Source organism: Paroedura picta, chromosome 12 (assembly GCF_049243985.1).
Source record: "Paroedura picta isolate Pp20150507F chromosome 12, Ppicta_v3.0, whole genome shotgun sequence".
Lineage (NCBI taxonomy): Eukaryota > Metazoa > Chordata > Lepidosauria > Squamata > Gekkonidae > Paroedura > Paroedura picta.
In genome coordinates this window covers 34231136-34254780 of record NC_135380.1, presented here as the reverse complement: position 1 = coordinate 34254780, position 23645 = coordinate 34231136, and the positions used below count along the sequence as shown (strand labels likewise).

General features: G+C 45.8%; 1 protein-coding gene across 4 annotated transcripts in view; it reads left to right on the top strand.

The window, feature by feature from the left end:
• The window catches only part of GSN (gelsolin), an 86629-nt gene extending 63898 nt beyond the window's left edge, over window positions 1–22731 (top strand). For all 4 annotated transcript variants that reach the window (XM_077305512.1, XM_077305510.1, XM_077305511.1 and 1 more), the window contains exons 3-17: window positions 454–608; window positions 3261–3422; window positions 4543–4692; window positions 5163–5252; window positions 6740–6872; window positions 7377–7465; window positions 9319–9534; window positions 12422–12555; window positions 13835–13925; window positions 14719–14889; window positions 17459–17633; window positions 20301–20425; window positions 20660–20737; window positions 21398–21458; window positions 22331–22731. In XM_077305512.1, the coding sequence (XP_077161627.1) occupies window positions 454–608; window positions 3261–3422; window positions 4543–4692; window positions 5163–5252; window positions 6740–6872; window positions 7377–7465; window positions 9319–9534; window positions 12422–12555; window positions 13835–13925; window positions 14719–14889; window positions 17459–17633; window positions 20301–20425; window positions 20660–20737; window positions 21398–21458; window positions 22331–22500 (2000 nt within the window). In that variant the 3' untranslated portion in view covers window positions 22501–22731. The remainder of the gene's footprint in view (window positions 1–453; window positions 609–3260; window positions 3423–4542; window positions 4693–5162; window positions 5253–6739; window positions 6873–7376; window positions 7466–9318; window positions 9535–12421; window positions 12556–13834; window positions 13926–14718; window positions 14890–17458; window positions 17634–20300; window positions 20426–20659; window positions 20738–21397; window positions 21459–22330) is intronic.
• The last annotated feature ends 914 nt before the right edge of the window (window positions 22732–23645 follow it).

Below are 23645 nucleotides of genomic sequence, written 5' to 3'. Positions count from 1 at the left end.
TCCTTAAATGCCACAGAGTCCATCCTCCAAAGTAGACCTTTTATCCTGGGGAAGTGCTCTCTGTAGTCTGAAGGTGAGCTGTTCAGAGGGAGCCCCATGTCCCACCTGGAGGCAGGTACCCCTAGCTCTGGGTTAGGAAATACCCAGAGATTTGGGGGGTGGAGCCTGGGCTGGGCAGATTTTGGGGAAGCGAGGGACCTTGGCAAGGTATGATGCCACAGAGTTGGCCTTCCAAAGCAGCCAACCCGAAAGAACAGGGTTGTTTTTTTTTTTAAGGTGAGTGCATCTAACCGCTTACAAAGTGCAACCAAAATAAATGGCTGAATTAACCCCGTGAAGAGCCACGTACTGAGCAATTCTGGCTGTACAAACGTAGTGGGTCTCGCTGAGTCTGCGTCTGCCTAACCATCTTCCTCGCTGACCTCTGGTGTTCCCTTCTTTTTCGATTCCTAGGGGATCAGTGCAGCCAGGATGAGAGTGGAGCTGCAGCCATCTTCACCGTCCAGTTGGATGACCACCTTGGTGGCAAGGCAGTGCAGCACCGGGAGGTGCAAGGACATGAGTCTTCCACTTTTCTGGGGTACTTTAAACCAGCCATCCGGTACAAAGTGAGTACCGCTTGGGGAAGGGGATCTGGTGGGTCATAAATTCCCTTCCAAATAGTGTCAACCAGCCAAAGAGGTGGGGGTAGAGAAAAGCAGTTTCCAGGGGGAGAATACCGGGGCGATTTGCCAGTTGTCCAGAAAGCAAAAAATCCCTTTGGGGATTTGTGTTTCTGGCAGAGAAGGAAGCACTTGGTCCAGATCCTACACAAACAGTTTGGAAATCAGAATCCAGATGGTGAACGTGCTGATCAGTCCTGGTTTCTCTGTGCATTTCTTTTGCTTTTCTGCCTGGCTTTTTTCTTTCTTTCTTTTTTTTTGCCAAAGCCATCTTTGGGATGTGGCATTGAGAAATTGGAAACTGGGAAGAATCTGATGTAGGGAAAGGGGCCATGGCTCAGTGGTAGAGCATCTGCCTTGCACGCTGAAAGTTCAATTCCTGGCTTTTTGAGCCAAAAAGATCAGGAAGCAGGTCATGTGAAAGAGCTCTGTCTGAAACCCATGGAGAGCTGCTCCTACTCAACATAGACAAGACCTATCTTGTTGGACTATGTCAGGGGTGGCCAAACTGTGGCTCTCCAGATGCCCATGGACTACAATTCCCATCAACTGGCACAAGGCCAGCTGGCAGGGGCTGATGGGAATTGTAGTCCATGGACATTTGGAGAGCCACAGTCTGGCCACCCCGGGACTATGTAGAAGACAGTTTTATGTGTGCATGTGTCATTTAGTCCAGTCCCTGAGCCATACATTGCCAGACTTTCTGGACTGGTAGTGATAAGTATATCATTAAACGTCCTCTTCAACTCTCAAGGGCCTAGTCTGCACACATAGGATAATGCACTTTTAGTGTGCTTTGGCAGCTGGATTTTCCTGTGCAGAACAGGAAAATCTACTTCTAAAGTGCATTGAAAGTGCATTATCTATTGTGTGCAGACTAGGCCAAGGCTGCTATGGGGTGTGTGCATGTTGTGATTTGCCAGTTGCCTACAAGCCACTTCATGTGGATGGTTTTGCAAGGCAGACATTTCACAACATCACTGAATTGTTCTTCACTTCCTCATTGTCTCCTTTCCTTCCTCGTTATCTTATCTGGGTTGTCTCCCCACGGAGCTTTATTTGGGGGTCAATATCACTGAATTGTTCTTTGGAGAAATATTTAAGTATTTGACTTCAGCCCCCAGTCGTACTTGGGCCAAAAAATGGAACTCTCGGGAGAAGCCTACCATTTTCGAACGGCAAATCAAAGTATTAGAAATGGCAAAACTGACAAATACCTAAATGATAAATCAATTAAGGACTTTAAAAGTGAACGGAAATTATGGGTTAGTTATATAGTAGAAAGCACACTGGTAGTGAGATGACTATAGGTTATGATGATGAATGAGGAAGGACTGACTATATATTGGTATTTATGCAAGAAGACTATAAAATGGGGAAAGGATTCTTCAGTGTGAACCATCAGAGGCACTTTTGTAGTCTTTCTGTAACTGTGCGGTCTCTGTAATATAATTAAAGTCATTGAAAGCTTAAAATAAAATCCAGTGGTTTTGCAGGGCAGACATTTCACAGTATCAATGAATTGTTCTTCGCTTCCTCATTATCCCCTTTACTTCCGGGCTTGTAAAATGTGAATTTCAGTCCCATTGTGCAGGTAGCCACACGTTCAGCAGTCTGCTGTTGCACTTGTTTTCGATCCTTTCTTCTGGTCCCCGTTTCATTTTGCAAAGCTTTGGGCTCATTTGTTTTTTATTTATTTGTGCAATATGCCACACTTCTGTACGCTCAGGGCATCTGACAAGATGAAAATGCAGTCCAATACATAATAAAATCAGTAATACAGAATTTTAAATTCAGTTCAACATCTGTTAAGGCAAACAGTAGCACCCATCTGCTTTCTCAGTCTCCCATTCCAAGGGATGGAAAAGGGAGCTGAAAATGCAATCTTCAGTGAGGTTTAATCAGGTGGATTCCGGAGGAGATCCCACAAGGAAGTTCCTTGGAAGATGTAGCCCAATCATGGTATCTGACATTGTATCTGAGGAGGCATGTGGGCACATGAAAACTCCTACCTTGAATAAATCTCTGTTGGTCTTAAAGGTGCGGCTGGACTCAACATTTGTTCTGTAGCCCTATTGGTTTAGCATTTTTCACTGGGGTGTGGAACTGCTTGGACACAGGGACCTCCTTTCTACTTTGTTATGGAGAAAGTTGTTTGCAGGACCTCTTCCTCTTGTGCTAGGCCCTATTTGGCTTCTTGGCGAAGGATAGTCTTGAGGTAGTGGTCTCTCGACCTATGAGGAAGACTCCCTGCTCCAAGGACAAAGAGGAGCGTGGGCAGAAAGAAGAGACAGGATTCAAACCTGAGTTCACATGTTAATTAAAAGAATCAAAGCAGGGCCCCACAAATTTGCTGGACAAAATTCACAGATGGTACGAGGAAAGTGTGCATCCAAGGTGAATGCTTAAAATTGTGCCTCCAGATAATAAGGATAATGAGGAGACCCCAGGAGAGACCTAATAGCCCCAGTGACCATTGATCCCACAGAAGCAGCAGCCATCCAAGGGAGAATCTGCAAACCCTGCAGTTACTCGGCTATCAAAGGCCTTTTCCTTGTCTTGTTAGACAACCAATATATTTCCTGTTTGGCTTTCCAGGCTGGTGGCGTGGCTTCTGGCTTCCGGCATGTCGTTCCCAATGAAGTGACCGTCCAGAGGCTTCTCCAGATCAAAGGTCGGCGAGCGGTACGAGCGACGGAGGTCCCGGTCAGCTGGGACAGCTTCAACACCGGAGATTGCTTCATCTTGGATCTGGGCAGTGTAAGTCTCTTGCACCTTCTTGCACCTTGAATACAGGGCCGGCTGAAGGTTTTTAGGGAACTTTGTGGCACAGAGTGTCTGTGGGTCCCTCCAATGCATTTCCCTCCCCATCTCAAGCTCTTTTCACCCCCAGACTGCGGTCCCCTTTCCCCTCCAACCATGGCTTGTGTCTCCCCACTTCCTGACATCCCCTTTATTTTTCCTCCAGTTATGGCTTCACTCCTTCCCCTCTTTTGCAGCAAAGAGGAAGGAAAGTTTGGCCACTCCATGGAACTTCCTTCTGTAAAGCAAGAATTCTTTTCTAGTTCAACCCACTAAAAGGTTCTGGCCGGAAGCAAGTATCTTAGCAGCATTCTAAGCTTGAGGCATATGATGGCTATGAAAGGATGCAACTCATATGGACAATTTTTGTTTTTATATTCCAGGGGTAGTCAAACTGCGGCCCTCCAGATGTCCATGGACTACAATTCCCAGGAGCCCCTGCCAGCGAATGCTGGCAGGGGCTCCTGGGAATTGTAGTCCATGGACATCTGGAGGGCTGCAGTTTGACTACACCTGGTGTACACAGTGCATAGTGATTTTATAGTTGAGAGTTTTGGTCAGGGGAAGCAGCTTTGAATTATGAAAAGACAACATATAAATGCTTTGAATAAATAAATTGTGCAGATAAATAAAGTGTGAAGCTTTTTCTTTTCCTCCCCCCAATCCAAATCATTATACGCCGTCCCCCCATTCCTTTGAGCCTTCTTCAGAGAGCCAGTTTGATGTAGTTGCCAAGAGTGGCACACTTCTAATCTGGAGAAGCAGGTTGGTTTCCCACTCCTTCCCCACATGCAGCCAGCTGGGTGACCTTGGGCCAGGCACAGTTCTCTCAGAGCTCTCTCAGCCCCACCTACCTCACAAGGTGTCTGTTGTGGGAACAGGAAGGGAAGGCGATCACAAGCCGCTCTGAAGTTCCTTTGGGTAGTAAAAAGCAGGGGAGAAAAAACAGCTCTTCTTAGCTCTCTTAGATGTGATGCATTTCTTGCCAATGGCAAGCTCTTTAACTGTAAGTTAACCTGCCTTCCCATCTCCTGTGGGGAGAGCATTCATCTCTTGGACCTCTCTCTGTGTCCTACAGAATATCCATCAGTGGTGTGGCTCTCAGAGCAACCGGTTCGAAAAGCTGAAGGCCACGCAGGTCGCCAAGGGGATCCGGGACAACGAGCGAAGCGGCCGCGCCAGGGTCTACGTCACTGATGAAGGTGCAGAGAGGGACGAGATGCTTCAGGTCAGTATTCATTTCCTTACAAGTTTTATTTGCATTCGAAAGTCATCTTAATTTTGCACTGTAGCTCAACAAGTAAGCCGGTGTAATGTACCGGATGCCATTTTAATGGAGCTAGGGGCGTTCTGATTCAAAGTCTACTCAGCCACAGATCTTGCTGCATGCCTCAGGCAAGTCCTTGTCTGTCTGTGTCGCTCAGCCACCTGAAGGGTTTCTCGTCAGGATAAAATGAGAGGACAGATTGCTTTGAGTTCCTTGTAGGAATGATGTAACTGGGTGGATGAGACTAGCCTTGAGGCCAAAACACGCATTACCTGGGGGAACTGCAACTGGATGACACAGATTTTGGTTGGTTCGTTCACTGAAGTGCTTCCAGGGAGGACGAATTTGTAGGCAATTGGCAATGTGGAGGATAAGTTTGGCCATTTCTTTCCAACTTGACAGACTCCTCGAAAATGCTCTTGGTCTTTCAGGTCTTGGGACCCAGGCCCAGCCTTCCTGACGGCTCTACTGATGACCAACAGGCAGATGCATCCAATCGGAGGTTGGCCAAGCTGTACAAGGTAAAAGTCAAGGAGATGGCAAAGAGATGCCAAGGGAGGGGCCGCTCTCTGAAGAGTACGAGGGGCAGCTAGAGAGGCTCACTTCCTAGTCCTGGAGCAGAGTGCATGCTGGGAAAACTGCCAACAGTGTCCCTCATTCATTTACCTCTTTTCTGAGTTGCCGTTGGCAGTTTTTAGAAAGACAACAGGGGCCTGTTGAATCTATTTGCTGATAATATGAACATAATGCCATTTGTGTACTTTCAGACTTTGGTTGTTTTCATTTGGTTACGCACAACATTTTATGGAATGCAAGAGTTCTCTACCTTACAATCTTTTGTCATCCACCCACCCACCCACCCACCCACCCATCCATCCACCCACCCACCCACCCACCCATCCATCCATCCATCCATCCATCCATCCATCCATCCATCCATCCATCCATCCATCCATCCATCCATTCATTCATTCATTCATTCATTCATACCTCCATCCTTCCATGGAGGCTCAGGGCTGCTGAAGGCCAACATGAGGGAAGGTGGGGTGTGTGGAGACTAAGACTAAGTGGGAAGAATATGTTCTGAGAGACCTCACTTTGCCATTGAAGTTCACTGGGTGACCTTGAGCCATTCCTTCATTCTTAGCCAAACTGATGTTACCGGCTTGACAAAACGGAAGAGGGGAGAACAGCCGTGCAAACTGCTTTAGGATCCTGAAACCTCTTTCTGGATTAAGTGGAGGAGGAGGGAGTGATGTGAAAAGCCTCATATTTCAATCTTGGAGAAAAGCAGGATATAAAGTGAAAGTGGAATATAAATTAATAATGATGATGTGCTGTGGCCCAATAACCCAAAGAATGAATAGACCAACCCACTGCAGCCTAAGTTTGGGGGACAACCAGAGGAGGTTTCAGAATTTGCAGTGCCCATAACCCCAGAGCCAGTTTAAGGATTTGCAGGCCCCTAGCAGAGTACAATTGTGGCAGGAGCAGCCTGACTTGGGGCAGAGGGCCCCCCCCCCCACAGTGGAAAGGGGTGTCACTCCAAGTGTTCCTAAAGAGAGAAAAGGGGGGAGAAGAGAAGCTACGATCCTCATCTATGGGAGGGAGGCATTTTGTGGGGCCCCTGGAAGTGCTGGGCCTATAGCACATGCTCCATCCAGGTGAATTTGGTTTAATGGGCCTGCAGGACTGCTTGATTTCAATTCAGATTGGTTGACTGAATTGTTTCACCTTCCCCCAACCCATCACATGCCCTCACATTGCTAGGAAGATCCACGTTGAGTTCACTATGTCCTGCTCTCAATAACAAGTGGGTGAGGGGGCTGCCTGGTCTCAGGTGGTCTTTCCAGAAGGGAAGCAAGTTCAGGCTTAATTTGAGAATAGATCTCAGGCACTCATGAAATGTAAAGACCCGGGGAGGGGGGAGTAATTTGCCAGGGTAGAGGAAGGCTGTGATTATCTTTTTCAAATGGTGAACAGCATCTGCCCCGCTGTTTGGTCACAGGTGTCAAATGGTGCCGGGACTATGGCCGTTTCTCTGGTGGCGGATGAGAATCCATTCTCCCAAGCGGCCTTGAACTCAGACGACTGCTTTATTCTTGACCATGGCACTGACGGAAAGATCTTTGTCTGGAAAGGTAAAGGGAGGGGGTATGGTTGAACCAGAGTATATGATGGCCAATGCCAAGTTCTGGTTTCCTCTGGAGACAGTGTACGCATATGTGCTTTACTGGGCACTGATGTGAATTTTTGGCATTTTAATAGGCTTACGTTGTGTGATTGAAAATTAAAATTGCCAAGCTGAAGCCGAGCAGAAGTCTGGCTATAGTATAAAATTTGTTGATTAGTATAAAAAAAAAATAGTTGATCAATTGTTTAAGGGTTGGCCAACTAACAATCGTTTAAGGGTTGGCCAACTAAGGGTTGGCCAACTAAATCAACGCATGTTCCAGGGCTACTGCTGAAAACAAAATGCTGGTATAGTGGCTAGACCAGCATTTTATTTTCAGCAGTAGCCCTGGAACATGCATTGATTTAATCTGTTAGTTGGCCAACCCTTAAATGATTGATCAACTATTTTTTTTTAATTCAGTGACTGCCTAAAAGATATTCATGTTCTCACACACTTCTTCTGACCCTAGGCAAAAATGCCAACGCTGAGGAAAGAAAGGCGGCCCTGAAAACTGCCTCTGAATTCATCACCAAGATGGGCTATCCTCGTCACACACAGGTGAGGGTCGAAGGAAAGTAGGTTGTACTTCACTTACAGTTCTGTTCTGGGTGGAAGCTGAGCTTAAACAAACATGGCTGATAAGAAACAGGGATGATACACAATCTCCAAAATCCTCCTTAAAGGAAGAAGATTGTTGTGAGTCCTCTGAGCTCCTTGGAGGAAGGGTGGGATAATAATTTAACAAGGTTCAATAACAGATCTCAAATTAAAATGCTATATGGAACTTTGAAACTGGACTCCAAACCCAACCTAGCTTTATTATGTTAGCTGGCCGTCCAGTTCAGCAGTGTGAGTTGAGGGTGTCTTTGAGGCACTGCTCCTCTCTCTTTCTTCATTTTTTGCTTGTGAAATGAGGATGATTCATTACCTGCTGAGAAGTGAAAAGGGCCTTTCATCCATTCAGGCACGTGTGCATATGGCCCCAATTAAATACTGGCACAAATTGAGCCTATGTTTCGTTTTATTTCAAAACACATTCTACATGGCCCACCGATTATAATAAAATTCTCCATCTGTATAAAATTACCAGATACAATTTGTGGTGCCCCCCCTGGCCGATTTTATTTGCTAAGCCTAGGTCTGTGCGCATGATGCCACTTAGGCAAGTTATTTAAAGTACTAAATTCTCTCCCTGGTTTAAGTTAATTTAAAAGGATCATTCTAGGGCACACTGTCTGTCCAAAGCTACCTTCTACAAACTTCGCTCAGCTCTCACATCTATTTGTTTCCAGACAATGCAAACTGCCATGCTTGCAGGACGCTGTACACAAAAAACAGTCGATCGGCATTTATGCATTTGCAGAGTCCCAGAACCAGGAGATTTATGCCACTGCTTGCTGCCCTGTCCAGTTTATTCAGCTCTCAGGCAAAAAAAATGTAGACACACTAGCTTAGGTCCATGGACCATGACGGAGAAAGTTTTATTTCTCCTTGTAGATGAGGAACCAGATGTCTCCCTCAAGGTTGCTCTTTTTTGCCATAGCTCCTAAGAATATCCGATCTAAGTTAGTGTCCGCAGCGTAAACCAGTAAAATATTATTCTATCTGTGGCTAGCGCACGAATTTCTGAAGGGCCGTTTAGACTAAATGAATTTTAATGGTTATGAAAATGTCATTTTTAAAACTTACAGTAGCAATCCAGTTTTAATGTTTTGTTTACTCATTATTTTACATTGTTTGTACTGTTGTCTCCATCTGGAGAGCCACAGTCTGGCCACCTGTGCATTAACAATCTATACAGATTACAGTCTGAGAAACACTTCACATAATTCACCAAATCAAACCAAACTATATTGTAATCTTATTTCTTTCCCTCCTTTTTATTACTTTAATGTTGTGAGTCAGTTTTCCAAGAATCATAAACTCCTTTAACTTACTTTACCAATTGTCCACTGAAACGTGTTCCGCATTTTTCAAATTTGTGGAAACCATCCTGTGTGGTGACCGTTTATGCACTGGGAACTTCACTGCCCCAGCTTCCGTGCAGGGGCACAAATCAGGAATGGATGAGGTGTATCAGGCCAAATGCTCCCCCATGTGGGTGCAGGAAGAGGTGGGGCAACCTGCCACGACTAAAACTCCAGCCTGCAGCCCGGCATGAAACCTCCAGTGCATAAACGGTCTATAAGGAAATTTACCAGAGTTTTTTTTTTTTACAATGAGCATTTCCATCCTCAAATAAATTAAGTAGAGCTAATTGAAGAGAAGGCACTAATTTCTCCTCCCCCTACTCCTTTTCTTCTTTTATTTAAAACATGTATACACCACGTCATCAGAAACCTGCTCAGGATCCCAAGAAACATAGCTCAGGGTGAGATTGTCCCTGCTCAAACTTCTTTTCTTCCCTTCAGATCCAAGTCCTTCCAGAAAGCGGTGAGACTCCCCTTTTCAAGCAATTCTTCAAGAATTGGTGGGACAGGGACCAGACGGAGGGGCTGGGCGTGGCGTACGTCTCCGGTCATGTGGCCAAGATTGAGAAGGTGCCTTTCGATGTGTCCACGCTGCACACCTCCCCAACAATGGCTGCCCAGCATGGCATGGAAGATGATGGCTCTGGAAACAAGCAGGTAACGGGGGTAGAAGAAGCCCCACTTCCACACAGTGTTTGAGATTGATTACTATAGAAAAGATCAATATCATTTTGGTCTTGAAGACCATTGATAATTTATAAGGACCACCAGGGAATCTGCAGACCAATGTCCTTGAGCATCTTCTGGCCTGAAAGCATAGACTGCTGCAAACGTGCCGAAGTAGATCTTGGTCTGGTGCTTGGAGGGGAGAATTCCTGGAATTCGTGTGAACAACACTATGAGTTTCATAATGGAAGAAAGGGAATGTCTATATATGTGCTGTCAGGTCGCACCCAACCTTTGGTGACCCCAGCAAGGTGCTTTTATGACAAGTGAGTAACTGGTGGTTTGGCACTGCCTTCCTCTGCAGAATTTTCCTTGGTGATTTGCCATCCAAGTACTGATCCGGTTTAGTCTCCAAGATCTGACAAGATCTGGTTATAACGCACTATTCTACATTCCAAAAAGGGCAATGCAATTATTTAAAAAAACAGCATCACTCTGAATAATTTCATTTCTGTAAAATGGGTGGCCAAACTGTGGCTCCCAAATGTCCATGGACTACAGTTACCATGAGCCCCTGCCAGCATACATGGACATAGAGAGCCATAGTTTGGCCACCCGTGCCCTAAATGCATCCAAGTCATGATTAGTGTGTGTTTTAAAGCAAAATTATTATATATAAAGATTTGAATGCAAGAATAGCTAATGGTCCATCTGGTCCAATGTCCTGTTTCTCACAATGTCTGGAACAAAGCCATAGGCAAACATGGCTTCACTGACTGATCTGCTCAGTGGGAAGGCGTAGAGAACAAAGTTACGCAATACTTGTGGAATGGATACAGCTGGGCTTTACTGACTTGTGCAGTGGGGAGGGAGGGCCTTTGGCTGTTGCCTGCTGCCCAGAATCTGACAATCAGAGGTATTCTGCCTCTGAACCCACCCTACAGGGTGTCTGTTGTGGGGAGAGAAAAGGGAAGGTGACTGTAAGCCGCTTTGAGACTCCTTCGGGTAGAAAAAAGCGGCATATAAGAACCAACTCTTCTTCTTCTTCTTCTTCTTCTTCTTCTTCTTCTTCTTCTTCTTCTTCTTCTAGGGTTACTGGTTTTACCATTTCCCTCCAGGAGGTGGCCCTGCAGGGCTATTTCATAAGGGAAGAGTTGCGAACAGCTGCATTGGGCCAGGCAAAATCCAGAAAAAAACAAAACAAAATCATGCCATACTGATTTTATTAGGGCAAATGCTACAAACAGCTGCACAATCTTTCAAGCTCTGTTGAACGCCTCATCAGACAGAAGTTAAAACATTTTTAAAATGAAGGAAGAAAGAAGCAAATATTCCAGGTCTCAGTTTTAAGACCCAGCCATATCAGCCTTTGTTGCTTGAAACTGGCAGGCTTTCATTTGGGCTGCAGTACGTTACATTACAGCCCTTGCATCCTGCAAAGAGGAAACAAATGCTAAAAGGGCAGGGATGGAGGAAACTGTGTTTCCAGACAACAACATCACAGCTGTTGCTTGTGCAATACAATTAATTCGGAAGTGCAAGGGACTGCGTGGGTGTGGGGAAGGGCAAGCAGACAAAGTTCCAAAGTTGTGTAGCCTTTCTCTTGCAACAATTCCTAGCCGGTCCTCCAATGAAACGTTGCGGGTTTTGCTAGTGCTGTTTTGAGATCCTTCCGTGCAATCCTAAGCAGACCTACCCCTTTCTAAGTGCCCTGGAGTCAACAGACATAGCAAGGATGAATTCTGCTTTAGAGTGACACTCCTGGTTGGCAATTTACAATGACTGGAAACAGGAATCAGGGTGTCAGTTTGTTCCAGCGTATGGAGGACCTCCCTGGGTAGAAGGGACTTTGTCCTTACTTGGCTCTTGTGGCCCTTTCTTGCATGTCCAAGGAAATGTCGATTACCACTTTGAGGTCGGGAGGCAAATTTCCTCCAGGCGAGACTGGCTATGGATTCAGGATTTTTTGGGGGGGGGCATAATCTGGGCATGGAATTGGATTCACTGTGGGTGAGCAGGTAGTTGTGAATTCTCTACATTCTGCAGGGGGTTGGCCTAGATGACCTTCAAGGGCCCTTCCAACTCTATGATTCTGATTCATGGAAAGACAATGTAATAATTGCCCATGCATCTCAGCAAGGGGAATGGCATTTGCCCAAAAGCTGAAGTTGTTTGCCCATCTCTACCTGCTTTTTATGTAGACATTTATACCCTGCTTTCTTCTCAGACGGAATCCAAAGTGGCTTGCAACATGGTTATCCCCCTCCTCCATTATATCCCTCTCAATCACAACCCTAAAGGGTAGGTTAGATTGAGAGAGGGTGGCTGGTTCAAGGTCACCCAGCAGGCTTCCAGTGGAGGTTCAAACCCTGAGCCAGCACTATCCTAGGCAGGGCGACTCAGAATCCTACTCAGGTCTGTTCAGTAGTGCTTATACACAGGAATGTGTATAACCTGGGGGGTGGCAGGTTACAGTGGATGAGCAATAGGGATATGAGTGTCCTGCATAGTGCAGGGGGTTGGACTAGATGACCAATGAGACCCCTTCCAACTCTATGATTCTATGATTCTGTGTGTTCTTAGGATCACACTGTGGGAGAGAACACACTTCACAAAGATTGAATTTTAGCAAAGCAGGCACTTGGCTTGCAACGTCTGCAAGGTAGAGCTAGTTCATTTCAAATTGCACAGTTTCCCTATCAGGCAATTGTGGAAGGCTGTTTTGAGGTTGAGGAAATGGGGGAGCATCCTGTGTAGTTTTCCCTTTAGGTTCTACTTGTTGTCCAGATAATTCAGGAAATGAGCAGCTTATTTTTGTAAGGGGGAAAAGGGTGGTTCTTCTCCTGCCTGAAAATGATTCCTCCTCTTTCACACGCAGATCTGGAGAATAGAAGGTTCTACCAAAGTGCCCGTGGATCCTTCCCATTACGGCCAGTTCTACGGTGGAGACAGCTATATCATCTTGTACGATTACAGGCATGGAAACAAGCAGGGGAAAATCATCTATACTTGGTAAGTAGATTCTCTTCAAAGCTCAGCAAGGGAAAACCTTTCTGCTCTGTCTTCCTAGCCATGTGGGGGGGGGGGGACTCTTAGTGTGGCTGATGGCAACAATGAAAATCAGTAAACAACTGGACATTACAAGAGGAATATCTGGCATTGAACATTAAAAATATCACCTCACTAAAGCACCACAGGGTCAGCATAGCCCAACAGACACATAGCAAATGATTAAAACCTGACAGATTGCTAAATCAGGTTCGAGGCACACTAAAATGGCCACAACTTGAGAACCAATGTGGTGTAGTTCGTAGACTAGAGAGATCCAAGATCAAATCCTCACTCAGCCAAGAATCTGTGTATGTATGTGTTTACGGATCCTTCCTCTCATCAGTTCAAGGGAATGATTCCTTCTAGTTATGAATACCTGAGGGAATGAAAGGTTTTTACATCTTTTTAATCCACTTTTCTTGGGACTCTTTCGGGCAGGGGAAAAGGGGAGGTATACAAACCAACTCTTCTTCTAAAATTTGTTCCGGACTGTTTGTAGATAATAAAACCCAGATAGATTTTCTAGAAAAAGTGTTACCGTTTCTATTTAATACTGCCTCTGCCAAGACAATCTGCAGTCAATCTGCCAGTCTGCCAGATAGTGATTGCCAGATAGTGATTGCCTGGGAGGGCGGTATATAAATTAATTAAATAATGATAATGATAATGATAATAATGATAATAATGATAATAATATCAAAATATGAGATATTCCTCTATTTAACAGACCAACCAAACTATGAGCACTATTTTGATGCATTTGAGAATCAGTTGCACAGAAGCCAGTGAACCCTCTCCTAAATTTGTATTAGAGAGCTTTAAAAAAAGCCATAACTTATCGTTGTGTTACTTTAGGTTACAAAAAAAGATGATGATTGTTATTTTAACATTAGATAAATGAATTATTTTTATTTTTAAAATGGACTCGTTCAGAGAGGCTTGAAGGATACATCTCTATTTGATGCAGCAGTTAAGAGGGGTGGCTTCTAATCTGGCGAGCTGGGTTTGATTCCCTGCTCCTCCACATGCAGTCAACTGGGTGACCTTCAGCCAGTCCCAGTCCTATTAGAGCTATTCTCACAGAGCAGTTCTGTCAGAGCTTTCTCAACCCCACCTACTTCACAGCGTGGCTGTTATGGGGAAAGGAAGAGAAGGAGATTGTAAATCACTTTGCGACTCCTTTGGGTAGTGAAAAGTGGAGTATAAAAGCCAACTCTTCTTCTTCCTTTGTCTTTTCCAGGCAAGGCGCTGATTCTTCCCAAGAAGAGATTGCGACTTCGGCCTTTCTTAGTGTCCAACTGGATGAAGAACTGGGTGGCACTCCTGTACAGGTAATTAAGCCCAGCAGAACAATCCATGTTATTTCAGGTTATGGTGTAGCATAGCTAGGAAAGGAATAAAGTCTGAAGAGAACTAACAGCACTACAGCAGACTGAGAACTGTGGCTTGGGCAGGCCTGAGACTACAGTGACATGAAAGCATACATATGCAAAAGCCTCTTTGGGAGAAAGGGGGCTACTAACAAAAAAGAGTGAAATCTGCCATGCTAAGTCAAGAAACTGAACTTCATAATGGAATTCCGAAGGGTAAATATTCTTACAGAGACCATGAGAATCAGGAACCAATCACTGGGGAATTCTACTGAACTGGCTCATTTGTTAAATGGGAGAGCCAGCTGGTGCGGTGGTTAAGCACAGCAGCCCCCAATCCAGAGAACCAGGTTTGGTACCCCACTCCTTCTCTTCATGCAGCCACCTGTGTGATCTTGGGCCAGTTACAGCTCTTTTAGAGCTGTTCTCACAGAGCAGTTCTCTCAGAGCTTTCTCAGCCCCACCTGCCTCACAGGGTGTCTGCTGTGTGGAGAGGAAGGGAAGGGAAGGGAAGACTACCCTTTGGGTAGTGAAAAGCAGGGTATGAAAAACGACTCTTCTTCCTCAAAAAGTAGGTTATAGATCAAGTATAAACTTCTGTAATGGGTTGGCAAGCCAAAGGACTTTTGCACGATCCATGGAATTGCTGGTCTTGTTTCCACGAAAGCCTAGCTTAAGAGGTATTCCAGTGGCTGCTCTTTGCATGACAGAGCATCCCCCTCTGTAGTCTGATGGTGGGCCTCTTTCTCAACAGAAACGAGTGGTCCAGGGCAAAGAACCACCTCATCTCATGAGCTTGTTTGGTGGGAAGCCTCTGATCGTGTACAAGGGTGGCACCTCCAGAGAAGGTGGGCAGACGAGCCCTGCAGCAACCCGGCTGTTCCAAGTCCGGTCCAGCACTTCTGGAGCAACAAGAGCAGTTGAGGTAAGTGATCCCTCAAGACAGAATTCATAGAGAGAACACTGCAGACTTATGTACCACGGCATTCTCTTTGTGGTTGTTGTTGTTGTTAGTTGCAAAGTCGTGCCCAACCCATCGCGACCCCATGGACCATGATCCTCCAGGCCTTCCTGTCCTCTACCATTCTCCGGAGTCCATTTAAGTTTGCACCGACTGCTTCAGTGACTCCATCCAGCCACCTCATTCTCTGTCATCCCCTTCTTCTTTTGCCCTCAATCACTCCCAGCATTAGGCTCTTCTCCAGGGAGTCCTTCCTTCTCATGAGGTGGCCAAAGTATTTGAGTTTCATCTTCAGGATCTGGCCTTCCAAGGGACTCGCAAGAGTCTTCTCCAGCACCAGAGTTCAAAAGCCTCAATTCTTTGACGCTTGGCCTTCCTTATGGTCCAACTTTCACTCTTTGTGGTTAGATGTGGGTTTTTCTTAGAAGCACTTGGTGGTGCATTGCAGATTAGTAATACGGCTGAATTCCATTCAGAATGGAATCTGGGATCTTGTGGTTACAGAACCTCATTTCAAAAACGGGAACCACCTTTACCTAAATGCATTTTGAACACATGAACATTCCTAGAAGGAATATATTGTTCATGTGGCCACAATCTGAGCAAAATAAGCATACTTGAAAAACTGTTGCCTAAGACTACAAAACCTATCATGCAGGGTGACTGAGTGACAGGTACACAAATGTAAACAGCTTTTAAATCATTCATTTATTCCACACATGTATATCCCACCCTCCCTTAGGTGCAAATGGCTGAGCTCACGTGGCAATATGAAATCTGGAAGAGAAATAGATAGGACACAGACCAGGACCGTTTCTGCAGTTGTTGTTTGCCGATATGTTCTTACCACATTGAATTCTGGATACCAACCCTAAATTTGCATCTGGCCTTCTACATTTGTGGCTCCCACCTTGCCTCCCTTCCCATTATTTTTATTTTAATATGAACATGTTCAAAAACGCAATTGCATGCGAATGTGATCAAAACATAGAAAATGCCCCCACTTTTCATCCCTGCTTGTTCTTGCATCTTGTTCTCATCACCCTCCCTTCCTCCCCCTCCCATGGGAAAGATGCCCAAGTGCTCACATCTGCTGTGCATCTCACTCCTCCCCCCAGCAATGCCAATTCACAGCCAGCTTGAAAGAAAATGGCACCTGCTTGTGCTTGCCTTTCAAGTGTGATGCTTCATTCAAGCATTCTGTGGTCTGAATTGCCTCCCCCATTCCCCTCCCCCCCGATATACCGGATGCCCCCCCCAAAAAAAAACATCGTTGTTGTGTTACAACTCTCCCAAACTGTAACATGCAATACATTTTTTTTTTGTAAACAGCGGCGGGAGCCTGCTGTAGGGGAACCTTGGAAGTAGGCCAGAACGTGGAAGCATGGGGAAGCACATGGCCCACCCTCCAAAGTGCTCCCTTGTTGAATGTTCAGTCATGCTGGAGGGGGAGGCGGGGTGTGTGTGGTGCTTGTGCTACTGCAGAATTGCATTGTAACATGGTCATGATCAAAATTTAAAAAAATACAGTGTGGAGAGGAGGGGTGGGGAGGAGAGAGGGCAGTCAGAGAAGAGTACTGGTCAGATCTGAAAGGCAGGAAACCATGGAGGAAGCCAATGTGACTCTTTTGAGCTTTTAGTGTACTTTTAGTGACTCTTTTGAGCTTTTAGCTATTGCAAACTCCCTCCCTGGGATGGCTTTAGCAGCATTCCCAAACAGTGTAGCAAACAGGGGAGCGCATTTGGCACTGAGACTGAATCACGAGATTTTTGTGTGGAATGCTTGTAATTCTACAGAGCATTAAGTGGCCAATGCACTGTTTTTTCTGGCTGTGGGAAGGCTCCAGGTAAATGGAATTCTTGCCAGGGGATTCCATCAACTCGGATGTAAATATTTGAAGTTCCTCAAATTTGATTTCATTTCATCTGTCGATGGATAGTTGCGTCAAGTCAGCTCCTGTAAGGTGTGAATATAATTTATTGGAAGGGTCCAAAGGGGCAGCCTTGTTAATTTTATGTTCTGAAGGAAGTTATGCCTGCCACGCAATTTACTAGATGAACTGAAGTTTCCTGGGATTTGTGTATCAACTGAAATAGTGTTCGTGGTCTAGAGCAGGGGTAGTCAAGCTGTGGTCCTCCAGATGTTCATGGACTACAATTCCCACGAGCCCCTGCCAGCAAACGCTGGCAGGGGCTCGTGGGAATTGTAGTCCATGAACATCTGGAGGACCACAGCTTGACTACCCCGGTCTAGATACATTACTGGGAGATTCCTCTTTTCCTGCCGATAAGGATGACTGACTACCAAACGGTTCCCATGAACTTCCAGCTTTTTCCCAGAATACTTTTGCTCTGAGGGGTTCTCGCTGGGAAAGCTTTTATTATTAGAGCTGATTTTGTTAATGGTTTTGTCTGCCTTGTGGGAAGTCAAAAGGAAATGAGGGGTTGGAGTGTCTTTGTAGAGGAGTCTCGGCACCTCAACAAGGGCTGACATGGTGAGCCCTAAAGCCAAGCCGTTCTTATTCTTTTACAGCTGGATCCTGCAGCTCAAGAGCTCAATTCCAACGATGCCTTTGTATTAAAAACTCCCTCGGCTACTTACCTCTGGGTGGGCCAAGGAGCCAGCGATGCTGAGAAGTCTGGGGCCAAGGAGCTGTTGAAGGTTCTGGGCGTGAGTGCAACCCAGGTTGCTGAGGGTCGAGAACCAGGTACAAAGTGGCATTTTTAACCCTTTTAAAATGCTCTGTGGTCTGCAGCCCGGGGGTGGTTTGTTGGCTTCCAGCTAGGATTGGCAGGTTCCCCCCGGCCACCGGCCGGGAAACTCCTGGAGATTTGGGAAGGACTCTGAGGATGGCAGGGACCTCCAAAGGGCCAACCTCTGAAGTATCCATTTTCTCCAGGGGAACTGAGCTTCTGTAGACTGGAGATGAGCTGTAATTCTGGGGGATCCCCAGGTCCTACCTGGAGGTTGGCATCCTGCCTTTACCAGGGCCCAAACCTCCAAATGATGAGCATTTCAGTTAGACTCAAAGTGCTTCATTTAATATCTCCCTTCCTTCCATTGGGGAACATAAAGGTAAAGGTATCCCCTGTGCAAGCACCGAGTCATGTCTGACCCTTGGGGTGACGCCCTCTAGCGTTTTCATGGCAGACTCAATACGGGGTGGTTTGCCAGTGCCTTCCCCAGTCATTACCGTTCTACCCCCCAGCAAGCTGGGTACTAATTTTACCAACCTCGGAAGGATGGAAGGCTAAGTCAACCTTGAGCCGGCTGCTGGGATCAAACTCCCATCCTCATGGTCAGAGTTTCAGACAGCATGTCGGCTGCCTTACCACCCTGTGCCACAAGAGGCTCTTGGGGAACATAAAGGGGCCTATATCAGGTTCCCAAGAAGTCTCCCTTCTGGACACTGACCAGATCCAGATTTCAACAAGTCAGACTGTTCGTATGCCATCAGTCCCACAAACCTTTGCCAGATTTAGATTTTGAAATAAGCCAACTCTCCCTAGAGGAACTACAGAGACTATAATCTTAGACTGTCTGAATTCCATTGATTTTTTTAAAAGGAAAAACTACTTGTTACATTTAGAACGGTGATAATTTTTTTCTGACAATGTTTTCTCTTAATCACAAACCTCTGATTTAAGGTGAGAAACGAGCCTGGCATTGAGGAAGAGCAGTGATTTAATTCTTCCCCCATGTGCCTAAGAGTGAGCAGGGGGCAGTGGTTAAGAGTGGCGGCTGATACTCTGCAGAGAGCCAGCTTGGTGTAGTGGTTAGGAGTGCGGACTTCTAATCTGGCATGCCGGGTTTGATTCTGCACTCCCCCACATGCAACCAGCTGGGTGACCTTGGGCTCGCCACGGCACTGATAAAACTGTTCTGACCGAGCAGTGATATCAGGGCTATCTCAGCCTCACCCACCCCACAGGGTGTCTGTTGTGGGGAGAGGAAAAGGAAGGCAAATGTAAGCCGCTTTGAGCCTCCTTCGGGTAGGGAAAAGCGGCATATAAGAACAAACTCTTCTTCTTCTTCTTCTGGTTCCCCACTGCTCTTTCACATGCAACCAACTGGGTGGTCTTGGGCCTGTCACAGTTCTCCCAGAGCTCTCTCAGTCCCACCTACTTCACAGGGTGTTGGTTGTGGGGAAAAGAAAAGTAGACAGTTTTAAGCCATTTTGAGACTAATGAGGCCTGCTGGTGACCATGAGCCAGTCACAGTTCTCTCAGAGCTCTTTCAGCTCCACCTACTTCACAGGGTACTGTTGTGGGGAGAGGAAAGGATTATAACAGCGATTGTAAGCTGTTTTGACACTCCTTCAGTTAATAAAAAGTGGGATACAAAAAAACCAGCTCTTCTGCTTCTCTTCTTTTTTCTTGCTGACCATTGCTTCCCCTTCACTGGGAAAAAAATTATGGATACTGATTTCTCCCCCTCCCCAATGGAGGTACCTGGGGAAATGGTGAATTGTGTCAGCGAAATGGAGAGAGGAAGAAGATTTAACAAGCTTCTCCTCCAACCCTAGTCTTCCTCCTTATACCAAAACTTTTGTGGCTGCCTTCAGAGGGGAGAAAACGATCACCAGGAAAAATGACCTTTTAAAGATTTTAGATTATGATTATATCTGGTTTTACTTGTGTTGAATTATAAGATGCCTTGAATTTATGAAAGGTGAGACAGTAGTGTTTAAATCAAATGAAAACAGTTCTGGAAAAGAAAAGAATGGATCCCTGAAAATAAAAAGTCCAGTACTACCTAGACTTGTGAATGCTGAGAGGGGGGCAAAAATGGAATTATGGACAGATAAATTGCTGGCAAATCAGAGAAATTAGCCAGAGCATTTTCCTCTTCTCCGTAGAATATTTTTACTTTCTGTTCCCAAGTCTACCACTAATGTCATGTGATTTTTGTGTGTACTTTATCCTATTTTGCTGCACACTGTATCAGGGACCTTTGGGCCGCAAGACGTACACTATATATTGAAAGAGCCATACTAAATAATCCAACAGACCCATCTCTGGGTCTCCAAGCCAGGCAGGGGGGCTTGTAGCCAGAGCAGCGGGGAATATTCAAGTGGTTCAGGAGCAAGGCCAGCTGTTCAGTCCTGCAGCAGAGGGGAAGCTCATTTTGCAGCTGACGATTGTGCCACAGGAGGAGCCTGCAGATGGGATCAAACCTGTTATCATCTCTGCTGGCTGGGTCTGTCACCAGCAGCACTGGCTCGCTCCATTCAGCTTCCTCCTGGCTGCCAGCAGCCCTCTACGCAAACAGCCCACCAGGGATTTTTCCAGGAATGGCTAAGCCACTAAAGTGGATGCACTCAGTGCTTACTACCCTCTTGTAGGCAGTGGGATGACCCAGTTGTATTTTACAGGCGGCTTCTGGGAAGCTCTGGGTGGGAGAGCCCCCTATCGCACTTCCCCACGGCTGAAGGACAAGAAGATGGATGCTCATCCACCTCGGCTCTTTGCCTGCTCCAACAAGAGTGGACGCTTTGTTGTGAGTATCTTGCGGGTTGACACTATGGGAAGTTGCTCCACTTTCAAGGACCTAGAAGATATCAGTCTTGTCAAGGACAGCTGTCCCTTGATCAACCAGTTGCCTTCTTGACGATCCTGCTGGTTATTAGGAGCAGTGTCTTCTTGGTGGTGGCTGCCCAAGGATGCGGACATCTTTTGTTTTACTTGGGAGTATTCAGGCCCATTACGGATTGTCTTTAAATATTCCTTTTAGATCGAAGAAGTCCCTGGAGAGCTGACCCAGGATGATTTGGCCACAGATGATGTGATGCTCTTGGACACCTGGGACCAGGTATGTAGCCCTTTCCCTTACCAGCAGGTCTGTTAACACGCCATGCTGGAGAGACTGAATCTTCTACAGTGAAGAAAACCTTCCTGTTTTGTGGGACTCTGCATTGCCAAGGGAGGAGAGAGACATGAGGCTTCCACACTTGGCAGAACTCCAGCCCCCCCCCCTAACATCTAATTCTGTCCTTGGCTTTTCACCCCAAAACAGATGACCTGCAAGAGTCTCTGAGGTCTGGATGATTCCTTGTTTATAAATTAGCTTTATCAGGTTGAAGGTCAATGTGTACCATCATCTGAATCAAGTGACAAACTTAACATTTGAACACGTTTGGATGCTCCTTCCCGAGATGCTCCTTGTATGAAGAAAACTAGCATATCAGGGAGAATCATTTAGCCCACACTTTACCTAACATGCTGCTTTCCTGTGTGCAGGGTTTTAAAAATATTTTTCTTGGGGACAGGTTGGCATGTTCAGTCCCCTCCCCTGAGGCCTGATATAGTTCAACCCAAGAAAAACTATTGCTTGATTATGCTGATTAAATAAGTTATTTGTAAGTTTTTCATGTTTTTAAAGCCACAAATCCCAAATTTTTGTGTTGTGGCTACTTTATACATTTGGAGCTTCCTCCCGCCTTATCGTATTATCCTCTTTTTCTTTTTAAAGGTTTTTGTATGGATTGGAAAAGATGCCCAAGAAGAGGAAAAGACAGAGGCCCAGGCGTCAGGTAAGTTGGCATCTCCCACTGTTTAGAAGCACTTAATTCTGGTGTGTCCTGAATTTACCGGCCATGAAAATTGGATGCTTGAGTTCTCATGTAAGAGAAGGAGGAGAAAAGGGTCTCAATTATCCATCTTTTCAGTATCCTCCATTCCCTTAAGGGGGGAATTATCACCGTCAGTTTATTTACTGACCAGTTGATTTACTGAACTGCAAGCCACTGAAGGCTTCTGCCAAGTGAGAATTCAGAATCAGAAAATAAGGCTTACTTGGATCTTTCCAGGGGAAAGAGTCCAAATGTGATTGGAGCACCACCACCAGAGGGATGGAGGACTTAACCACACCTCTTTCCGAGTTTAAATTCTCACTTGGCAGAAGCTTTCCAGGGGAAAGAGAGTCCATTAGTATTTGAGTATGGGATCTTTACTGGTATACCAAAAAAAAAAAAGAGAGAGAGAGAAAACAGAAAAATACATCATAAAGCGTTCTACAAGTGCGAGACCTCATGGGTACCTGTGGAAATTTGGCAACTGATGCAATTACGAAAGAGGTTTTATTTGCTAATAAAAATATGATTTTGCTCTCAAACCTGTGTTGTTCCAAAAGGAGCCTGTGTTGTTCCAAAAGGAGCGCGTTGATGAGCTGCCCACAAATAGGGACATAGAGTGGACAATAGAAAACCACATGTAAGATGGTTTCAACACACCCTAAATTACAGGGACACAGTCTTTCATAATAGGGCATTTTCGAGATTGCATTAATAAAAACAGAACTGTGAACAATCCATCCCAACTCCCCTATGTAAACTGCAGTGGGACCTAAGGATCAGAGAGGTAGATTGATTTATTTTTTTCTTGCTTTTATTTTAAATCTTTACAGCAACCAGGTACATTGAGACTGATCCTGCCAACCGTGACCGAAGGACTCCCATCACTGTCATCCGGCAAGAACACGAGCCACCCACCTTCACTGGCTGGTTCCTGGGCTGGGAAGATGATTACTGGAACACGGATCCCTTGCAGAGGGCTCTAGCAGAGCTAGATGCATGAGCAGAAGATGTATTTCCCCTTTAAAAAACAACTGGTGCCTTCACAACCTGCAAAGGACTGCCCTCTTCTTCCACAAGCACCGAGATGCGGCCTTTGTGATTTTAGGGTTTAAAAAAAAAAAAAGATAGCCAAATAGTTGTGCAGTAGCTGAGACCTGCCCACGAACTGTATCGTTATTTCGCTGCTTGAAAGGACAACCTTTAATAAAGCTTACATGGATCTCGCAAAAAAGCATTTGTTGAGTTCCATTAATGTGTAGCCCAGGGAAGGCTTAATGGACCTCTCCAGTCCAATTGGCCAGTTGGCAGGGGCTCATGGTCGTTGTAGTCCATGGACATCTGGAGAGCGATAGTTGGACCACCCTTAGTTTAGCCTGTCGATTTTTGTTCCCTTGCCTTTCCTCAAAGGGAATCAGGTGCACAGGCCTGCTCCATTCTATCCTTCCAACGAGCCTGTGAGGTAGGCTAGCACAAGAGAGGGTGACTGGTTCAAGATCGCCCCTTGAGTTTCAAGGCTAGGTGTGGATCTGAAACTGGGGTTGGTCCCATCAGGGTCAGACACTTGAACTCTCGGCCCATGCTGTCTCTAATGAGAGGTTCTGGGACCGGAAGCCTCACCAAGTCACCCTATAAACTCCGGGGAGTTCTCTTCCATCCCACCTCAGTCCCAGATAGATACAGGTGAGGTGTGGTTACTGGGCAGAGAAGGCAACTCCCCCTGCAAGTAATCGGAGGCCCTCTCTGAGTTATTAACACTTTGCAAATTGCAGAGCTGAGTCAGGGTGCTGCAAAATAGGTACAGCCAAATCCCTCATGAACATGAACTGTTGGCATAGCTGTTTCCTAACACTCCAAGAACTTGCAACTGAGAGGAGGCTCTGGGTGTGAGCTTTAATGAGAGAACAGGGCATGCTTTGTCTGGGATGACAAAGTCTGGTATGACCAAATGCAGGGCTGCAACCTGCTGAGTCTGTAGAACTTTTCAGTTTCCTGGTGGCTCTGATGACTCCGTTTATTTGCTTTCACCAATGTTTCAGGTATTGAGGAACCTATGAAATTGATTTACATTCAGTTGGTCCTTTGGTCCAGGGGTAGTCAACCTGTGGTCCTCCAGATGTCCATGGACTACAATTCCCATGAGCAAAT